The sequence below is a fragment of the Anastrepha obliqua genome, chromosome 5 (genome assembly GCF_027943255.1).
Source record: "Anastrepha obliqua isolate idAnaObli1 chromosome 5, idAnaObli1_1.0, whole genome shotgun sequence".
Classification (NCBI taxonomy): Eukaryota; Metazoa; Arthropoda; class Insecta; order Diptera; family Tephritidae; genus Anastrepha; species Anastrepha obliqua.
In genome coordinates this window covers 95,651,422-95,661,512 of record NC_072896.1, presented here as the reverse complement: position 1 = coordinate 95,661,512, position 10,091 = coordinate 95,651,422, and the positions used below count along the sequence as shown (strand labels likewise).

General features: G+C 41.8%; 1 protein-coding gene across 2 annotated transcripts in view; it reads right to left on the bottom strand.

The window, feature by feature from the left end:
* Window positions 1–344: 344 nt before the first annotated feature.
* LOC129249203 (collagen alpha-5(IV) chain) overlaps window positions 345–10,091 on the bottom strand; it is a 68,214-nt gene continuing 58,467 nt past the window's right edge. For both annotated transcript variants that reach the window (XM_054888884.1, XM_054888885.1), the window contains 8 exons: window positions 6,828–7,022; window positions 6,717–6,761; window positions 4,776–6,535; window positions 3,863–4,713; window positions 1,891–3,802; window positions 1,693–1,807; window positions 1,397–1,620; window positions 345–1,320 (listed from right to left, as the gene is read on the bottom strand). In XM_054888884.1, the coding sequence (XP_054744859.1) occupies window positions 1,041–1,320; window positions 1,397–1,620; window positions 1,693–1,807; window positions 1,891–3,802; window positions 3,863–4,713; window positions 4,776–6,535; window positions 6,717–6,761; window positions 6,828–7,022 (5,382 nt within the window). In that variant the 3' untranslated portion in view covers window positions 345–1,040. The remainder of the gene's footprint in view (window positions 1,321–1,396; window positions 1,621–1,692; window positions 1,808–1,890; window positions 3,803–3,862; window positions 4,714–4,775; window positions 6,536–6,716; window positions 6,762–6,827; window positions 7,023–10,091) is intronic.

Genomic DNA, 10,091 nt, shown 5'->3' with positions numbered 1-10,091 from the left:
TACGAACAGCTGATGAAATTGTTGGCGTCAGCTCACAAATTCTTACAAGTAAAAATTTATCCTGTAAAAACTTGCAACTTCCCCTCAAAATGAAATGTCACTTTGCTCTCTCTCTTCCCCCTACTTTGCAAGTTTTTTGGATACATGAACACCAACACTCGGTAATTTGTAACAATTGTTACTTTTGAAAGACCCTTTACAAAAAAAAAAATATAATTAGAGGCTGCTTTAGGCTTCAGTTTATTCTCGATTGACGAAATTTGCGGTATCTGAAATGCATACATACAGACATATGTACGAGGGCTTTAATTCACAGTAACAATAGAATTATGAAAACTCGTCGATTCACAAAATATTTTGTTTTATTCTTTAGATTATTTCATCATTACTATTATTTACATTAACGTATATCTGTAATAAAGTAGTTAAGTTACATTAGATTGGTTTGCATTTGGTTTTATTCGCAATTCAACTAAGATTAGAAAAAACTCGTATTTTTAGTACATTTACATTAACTTTGCAATTAATGCGTGCTGGGCAGTATCTGGTGTATAAAATTGAAAATTATATTTTTCGTATTTTTTACAAATTTTATATTCTTATTTTTCTCATACTTCTTTTAACAAATATTATATCTGGCTACAGTAAGCCGCTTTATTTTGATCCTACATCTGCATACAAATGTGTAGGCGCAGTAGAAATTTGTTCTCAACATGGTCACATCATTTTAAGATATAAAAAAGGGGTTTAACAAAAAATATTGAGAAAAACATTTACTTGGCATTAACAAAGTTTCTCGATTTTTGTAATGGCACAAAAATGGCATTTTTTCACATAACCTAAAATTTATTCGTAAGTGTTACATACATATTTTATCATTTACATACATATATACTCAGTGATTTGATTGTTTTTGTTTTTGTTTTTGTTTTTTAATTAATTTATTTTAAGGAATTTAATTGTTTATTTTAAGGAAAATATTAAGCTTCTACCTATTTTGTTTTGTGAGTTTGGAATCAGAAATGGAGCTGAATCAAAATTTATGGCGCGTATGTGTCTTCACGTGGACGCCGTATGCGACTGCCGCCATACTGCTGCCCGGCATAGTTGTAGGGGCGACCGTGCGGGTCGGGACGTCGGTAGTTCGGGCGATAGTAGGTGTTCCTCGCTGGCGTTTGTTGGGGTCGCCGTATTGGCGATGGCACGACTCGTGGTTCGGGCACAACACGCTCAGGACCGCGACGGAACTCAGTAGCCTGCACTTGCACCGACGAGAGGCGTCGGATATATGAATCGTTCTTGCGCCGGCAAACGGTGCAGCTTTAAATGAAACAAACAAATAATCACACATTGTTTCACGGGCTATTACAAATCAATTCAGTTCAGCTATACTCACCGGCTGACTTTGCTGGTTTGGTCGGCCTTTAGTGTTTGCTGTTTCGGCTGCACCCATTGTTCGTATTCTTCAATCACAGCCAACCAGAAGGAGGCGAGTGGATCATAATAATTGCAGCGACCATGACCATGACACTCAATGACCGGATTGGTGCGGAAGTCTTCCAAGCAAGAACCGGGCGAAACTAAATTCTGACCAATACCACCTGTGTTATCAGTTGTAGTCTACATAGGAGAATAAAACACAGAAGTTTTGAGAAGCCCATTAACAGATTCAGATGTTTTGCATTTGCCTACCATCAAATAACTGTAACCGGTCCACATTTCTTCCCAACCATTCGGACAGTCCGGTATACTCATGCTTTGGCTGTGTAGCGCAATGATACGCGTGGTCGTTTCGCAGACTACACAACTACAAAACAAAAAAACAACAAAAAAGTTTATTAGATATCCAGAAGTAATACAAAATGGTATCTATTATTTCATTGCACCTACCGTGAAATGAACTTCATCAGATCGAAAGACTGTATGGGCGCCATGTTCATCGGCATAGGTTCAGCCGTGGAGAGCCACAAGCTGTCGTCATTATTTTGCGCGTAATTGCACACATTGTTCACGTCGCAGAACATGTATGGCATTGTCGTGAAACGCATCATGCAGGAACCGGATTGTCCTAGGTCTTGTCCAACTGCCATGCTGCTACCAATGTTGCCTGCAAGCGAGAAGCCTTCCCACAGCTTGTTCGTATTCGCCGGACACTCGGGTATGCGTACCGATTGTGAATGACGCACAAATACAAATCCGCGACTCTTTGGCAGTGGTGGTGGTGGTGCAGGTGGACCAGCTGGACCCTGTGGTCCTGGTACTCCTTGCAAACCAGGTAGTCCTTCTAGACCAGGCATACCTCGTTCACCTTGAGGACCATCAGCTCCTACAGCACCCATGAATCCCTCTTCGCCCTGGTAACCTTTAAGACCACGCCAACCTGTACTTCCAATTTCGCCAATCTCACCGATGTCGCCTATTTCACCTTTAAAGCCATCAAGGCCTGGCTCACCACGATCACCAGGTGGGGCCATACTAAAATCGTAGGTAAAACCGCGTTCACCCTTGGCGCCCTCAAGACCTTCTAGACCATCAATGCCACTCCAACCGGCATCACCCTGTGGTCCACGTAGACCGCGGAAGCCAGCTGGACCGGGACGTCCTTCAAATCCTTGTATACCTTGTTCACCCTTTAGTCCATCAAAACCTGCCTCTCCCATCAGACCGATATCACCAACGTCACCAATTCTGCCGCGAATAGCGAAACCAGGTTCACCGCGTTCGCCTTGGAAACCGTAATTGCCTCGTTCACCTTTAAGGCCAGTTGTGCCGTACAAACCGTTGCGTCCTGGGGGTCCAGGATAGCCTGCATCACCACTCTGTCCTTTTGGCCCACCAATAGAAATACCTGGCAATCCGATTAAGCCATTTTCTCCATATTCGCCTTGCTCACCAGGGGCTCCCTTAGGACCCAAACGTCCAGGGCGTCCAGGGAAGCCATCATATCCCGGCTCACCTTCGTCACCATTCTCAATAAATGAAGCAATAGGTCCAGTGGCACCCTTATAACCTTTATCTCCTGTTTGTCCTTTGAGACCAGCATATCCATCTGTACCTGGTGCACCAGCGAATCCAATATCGCCGCGTTCACCTTTAAGACCTACATAACCGGGTGCCCCATCAGGGCCTTGCTCACCAATCGGACCTTGTTCGCCTTGGAAACCTTGTTCGCCTTTATCACCTCTCTGAGCGAAACCTCGTAGCAATATACCGGGTCGACCTGGATAACCTATATCACCCTGTTCGCCTTGAGCACCTGCATCTCCGACCAGACCAACATCACCTTGATCACCTATCATACCGGGAATACCGGGATAGCCGGTTTCACCAATATCTCCCTTAGCCCCAACAGCACCAGTTAATCCTATAAGTCCAATAGCACCTTTCCTGCCAGGTAAGCCATTACGTCCACGGTAACCAACCAATCCTTCGTCTCCTCTTTCGCCTTTATCCCCAACAAGCCCGATTAAACCGTATTCACCTTGTTCGCCTTTGAGACCTGCTAAGCCTTCCAAGCCAAAACGTCCAGGAATACCCGTTTCTCCTTTTATGCCAGGTACTCCATCTAAAGCTACTGGTGTATCGCCCTCAGGACCCCGTTCACCCTTCATTCCGGGTAATCCATCATAGCCTCGTGGTCCCATCAGACCTGGTTCACCGCCTTCACCTTTAATGCCACTATATGCTGCATTGCCTTTAGCACCAGGACGCCCGGGAAAACCTCGATCACCCAACGAACCTTTACGTCCGGGAATACCGGATACTCCAGCACGACCAATCGGTCCAAAATCGCCAGACTGGCCTAAAAAATAAAGATTGTTATCTTAAATGTTATCCCATTTGTTGTATTAATTAACTTCACCTTTTGGTCCCATGTTTCCAAAAGAGCCACGTGGCCCCATGTCTCCAATTCTTCCGTCAAAACCGATATCACCGCGGTCACCTTGTTCGCCAGGAATTCCAACCCAGCCAGGGCTTCCGGTTTGACCAGGTTCACCAGACCTACCTTGGTCACCAATACGACCACGTCGTCCTGGGAATCCAATGCTACCCTTGGCACCCTGCACTCCTACCGGTCCTGGCATGCCAATCTCACCTTTTTGACCCTTGCGTCCATGCGGTGCGGTTCTGCCATCTCTGCCAGGAGCTCCCTCAAGGCCAGGATATCCGACCACATAATCACCACGTTGTCCCTTATTACCAGGCAAACCTTGCAACCCAAATGCTCCATCATCACCTTTCGAACCTTTAATGCCTTTGACACCAGGTCTTCCAGCTGGTCCAGGGGAACCAGGGAATCCAATATCACCTTCTTCACCCCTAACGCCTGGATTTCCGCCTGGACCCATTTCACCTGGCAAAACATATCGCCCAGGTTCACCGCGCAGTCCTTTTAGACCAGGTAAACCATCGAGACCAGGTAATCCATCAAGACCGACATTTCCAGGAGCACCGTGTTGCCCATAATCACCGGTCAAGCCAGGCCATCCTTTAGCACCTACAGGACCTTCAATCGTTGGACCAGGTAAGCCAATATCACCTGGTAATCCTATTATGCCTTCTTCGCCAACTTCGCCCTTAAAACCTTTTTCCCCAGCGGGGCCAATATATCCTTTATCACCAACTTCGCCTTTGTTATCATAAATTTGGCCAGGATTCGGTTCACCTTTGTCACCTTTTAGCCCTTCACTGCCTGCCTCACCGCGTTCACCACTGAAATAAAAAAAAAATTAATCATTCTCGATTTTCCAAGTATTCATTCTGACACAACTTACATGCGACCATCTCTTCCAGAATTACCAACTAAATAAAGCTTGGGCGTTGAAGCATCTGCGCCAGGTTTTCCTTCGTAACCAGGCCTACCTGGTGAACCATCTCTACCTGGACGACCAATATCTCCAAAATCTCCTCTCAGGCCAGTTTCACCCTTTGCACCGTTCAGGCCGGGTATACCATTGACTCCGCGCTCACCAGTAGCGCCTTGTTCGCCCCGTTCGCCAGCATCGCCTTGGTCACCTCTCTCAGGTTTTTGGATGTTGCCGATTTTATAAGAGTAACCTGGACGGCCAGGAGGACCAGGGGGTCCTATATCACCATTGGCGCCAGGAGGACCTGGAATTCCTTTTCGGCCCCTCGGGCCGGGATTACCAGGCCAACCTTTGGGACCACGTTCACCTGTCAAGCCGATGTAGCCACGCGAGCCGTGAAGGCCAGCATATCCGGCATCACCCTGAAGGCCTTTCATACCACGTGGGCCAGCTGGGCATATTCCACAATCATCACCACGCACACCCTTGTCACCAACCAAGCCTGGCCAGCCGGGGGTACCATTCAGACCAGGTTGGCCTCTTATGCCTGGTGGGCCGTCAGATCCAGGTGGCCCAATGATATTTAAACCATCACCAGGTTCACCTTTGTCTCCAGTTAGTCCAACTTCACCACGATCTCCGCGATAACCATCACTTGCAGCTAGACCCACCTGCCCAGCGAATCCTTTAGGTCCTCTCAAATTTAAGCCAGGTTGTCCTCTTTGACCAGGGCGTCCCACAAGGCCAGGATTGCCTGGAGCACCCATAGGGCCAGGCGGTCCTAAATAGCCATAATCACCGTCATCACCTTTAATAGTATCTCCACGCCGACCGGCTGCACCATCCAAGCCTATGTCACCGGGGGGGCCGGGAGGACCCATTGGCCCACGGCGGCCTGGCCCGCCAGGTATGCCAGATAAACCCGGATTACCCGGTGGACCAATGTCACCTTGTGGACCTTGAGGACCGGGGAAAGATTTATCCAAATTAGGATCGTAAATACCAGGCGGGCCTGCTGGACCTTGAACACCTGGAATCCCATCGAATCCATCATCACCATGTTCACCTTTGAAACCGTCTTGGCCATCGAGACCATTATAACCCGGTGCACCTTTAAAACCTTTTTCACCAGGGAAACCAGGCTCACCAGGTTTGCCAGGCTTTCCGCGCTCACCCGGTTCTCCACCGTCACCACGAACACCAGGCATTCCTGTTGGACCCACATCGCCAGGTTCACCAGGAGCACCAACAGTACCTGGCCAGCCATTTGGACCACTGTCACCCTTATAACCTTTTATGACTTTGCCAAAATTCCATTCACTCTCCTCGCCATCGCCAGGTTCACCCTTCTCGCCCTGTTCACCTTGTGCAAAAAGCTGGAGATTCGCCGGTTCCGCCATATCTCCCTTATAACCCTTTATACCTATTTCACCTTTTGAGCCTTCAATACCAGGATAACCGATATCACCTTTGTAGCCCTTCATGCCAATATAGCCAGGTTGGCCGTCTACACCATCAGGGCCGCGTTCACCACGATTACCTTTGGTACCCTTGGAATTGATACCTCCTTCGCCGGCATCACCGGTGGGACCTGCTGGGCCAGGCTTGCCCATTGGCCCACGGCGACCGTTTTCACCAGGAAAACCAGGTGAACCCTGCAGACCGGGTTTGCCATCGCAACCATCAATGCCACTAATGCCCTTGGGTCCATCCTCACCAGGGAATCCCTATATACGAAAGGGTTGGTTTTAATCTTATGACATTTCTACGTTAAATTTCGATTTTATAATTATCTAAATTTTCTTGCTTAGCAACTTTTTTCTAAGAACAAATTTATATGCGTATGTATGTATGTATGTATGTATGTATGTATGCAAACTAATTATATATATGTGCACAGGTACTCACCGTTAGACCAGGCCGACCAGATAGCCCCAGCTCTCCTATGTCACCCTAAAACGTAATTGTGCGCACATTAATTAATCAGAAATTATATTTTTTTATTTAAGTTCTACTCACTCGATGTCCTTTTTCGCCTTGTTCACCATACTCTCCAGGATCGCCGAATTCACCACGACGACCAAATGGCCCCAACGGACCCACATCACCGGGTGGACCCTCAATGCCCGGATAACCTTTTGGACCAATAGCACCAGGGCGCCCCTTCAGTCCTTTGCAATCACAAACTGTGTTGTTGCAATTTTTGTTCGATTCCTGTGAAAGAGGAAGGAATTAATTAAATAAATTCATTTGGATAATAGTTGAGACAAATCTTCGTTCTGAGTCGAAATAAATACCATAAACTCTAAATATATACACTCGTATGCATACTTAGCAAGTAAAATACAAAAACATAAATTGGTGTGCGTTTGTGGCGCGCGCTCGCCACGCATTTCCATTAAAATAATTAAGCTCTGAGTAAGTCAAACGGAATAAGCCAATTGACAAGAGATTTTCTCACACATAACCACGCATGCACTCGTGCATGTGAACATACACTGACACTGCAATCAATGTGCACAGACGGCTGCTTTAATACTTTAATATTTTAAAGTTTAGGTTTGGATTTTCTTAGAAGGTTAATGATTTTAGGACGAAGCGGACCACGAATTCAAAAGATCCGTACAACTGATTTTCGAGTAAGAAATTTGCTGAACGTTTTTAGAAAGAATGAAAAATAGAAAATGGCACATGAAACGCGCCTATAACCGCTTAAAGTGGAGTACCAATTATTTGGCATAACATTTCGGTACACATCTCCATAAAGAAATCAACGTACCGATCAATGTAATTCTACCTACAACACACAATTTGGTTTTTCTTTATGCCATGGCGGTGTAGTGCGTTCAAGGTCAACAGGTCAACGTTAAGCCAAAGTTAGGTATCATATGAAAGGAAAATTTCAAAGCTATCATTTTAATTAACAATTCAAAAATGTCGAAATTTGAAAGAAAAAAATTAAAATTTTAAAATAATTGAAATATTAAAAGAAAAATTGAAATATTTAAAAAAAAAATTATACATATATCAAAAAAATTACTATTTATTTAAAAAATTTCCCATTTTTCCAAAAATTAAAAAATGCTAAAATTTTTGTTTTGTCATTTTTCATAGTGAAGTACCGAGAAAATCCTATAAAAACGCGACAATTATTTCCCTTACAAAATTAAAACTAATGCACTATAATTAAAAAAAAAATCAAAAATGTCGATATTTGAAAGAATTTTTTTTCCATTTATTCAATAATTAAACAAATTTTATTTAAACAAAAATAAAAAATTACTACATTCTTTTATTAATTTTTCATCGCGAAGTACAAAGGAAAAAACCTGTAAAAAACAGTTGCCTTGTTTTCTCTTAGACCGACAATTATTTGACTCACAAAATTCAAAAAAAAAAAAATTTTTAATTTGTTAAACATTTGTTCTATTTTTCATCGGTAACTACAAAGAAAATCCTATAAAAAATACTAGATTTTTTTTTAAATCTACAAAAAAAGTTTTTATAGTTTTCGTCGGGCACTACAAAGAAAAACCTATTAAAATAGTTAATTTTTTTGTTCTTAGACCGCCAATTATTTTTACTAAAAAAATTAAACATTTTCTTTTAATTTTACAAAAATTTACTAAAAATTCAAATTTTCCAATAAAAAGTTTGCTCCCACATTTTTTATTGGGAAGTACAAAGAAAATCTTATGAGAAATAATTACATTGATTTCTCTTAGGCTAGCAATTATTTGACTTTCAAAATTATTTGCTTTTTCTTACTTAATTTTTCCCTCATTTTTCATCTAGAAGTACAAAAACAAACTTTAACTAAGCGAAAAAAACTGTTACCTTGTTTTCTTTTAGGCCGATAAATATTTGACTTACAAAATTAAAATTTTTTTCGGGAACTACAAAGAAAATCCTATAAAAAATAATTACCTTATTTTCTCTTAGGCCGACAATTATTTGACTTTCAAAAATCTTTGTTTGTTTTTAGTACTAAAATTTTTCCCCCATTTTTCATCGGGAAGTGCAAAAAAAACATAGCAGGGCATTTTCACCAAATTCCATTCAAATCGAAGCGATAATCTTTTTAGGCGGGTACACTTGACGTGTTTTGCTCCATAGTATTGATTTATGATGAAAAAAATAATGTTATATGAAAAAATTATACAATTCAGAATCCATTGCTGAATCCATAAGAAACCGTAGACTGAAACTGATTTCAGTAAGTTGGAAATGAAATAAAATTTTACTATTGCTTACGATCACCTAAGTGACACCTTCTTTTACCAGGCTTATATATGTGCACATGTACACATATAGATTTTTGCAAAACTCTACAGAAAACCTTCATAATTATTCTTCATATCCTCAATGAAAGAAATCAATAACAATATTGAATTTCCATTAAGAAAAAAAAATTAAATTATTAATTTTTTGCAATTTAAAAATTCAATTGGAAACATTTTTCTTACTAAAAATATATGTACACACATATGTATGAATGAAAGCATGTGTGCAGTATGCTTTTTTATATTTTGTTTTGCAATTGAGTAATTTTAACGAGTGCCAATTGAAATCGATTGAATTCGGGACACTCTAATAGCAAATTTATGTTGCACTCGACATCTGCTTCTTCAATGCTTTGTTACCATAATTAATTTGCATGTATGTATGTATCGATCGCTTGACAGACTTTGAGAAGTAACATATGTGTGTACAAGGTGGCACAAAATTAATCATCCAATTTCGATTTTAAATAACTTTTTTAGTAAAAAGAAAAACTCATTTTGAATGATGAATATTTTTCACTCCTACGCGTTTGACCCCTTGTTTGCATACTGCAGCTGTCTAGTTCATAAGTGTCAAATACGATTGACGTACGACACCATTTGCATGAATTATAAATCGTCCGATGGGTGATTAATTTTGCGCCACCTATTATTATGTATACGTATACAAACATAATATTATAATTGTAGGCTAGATTAGATTGAGCTGCCTGTAAAAGTTATGCTATGCGATCACTGAAGCTATGCAGTGCGGATTAAGATAGATTTTTCACGACCTTTGGCCAATGTCAATACTTGCAAGATGGCATTGAGGTGCTCCCATTTTAAGCAGGACTCACTCCGCTCATATGCGGCACCATTTCCTGCAATATCTCGATGACAAGAAACAAATAGTACATTCAAGAGGTATTTCGCGCAAAGCTCGTTTAGAGCCGTTCTTCATAAAGTACTAAGTTGTTCAATTAGTTCAAAAGAGAAAAAACTATTTTTCGTCAGGACA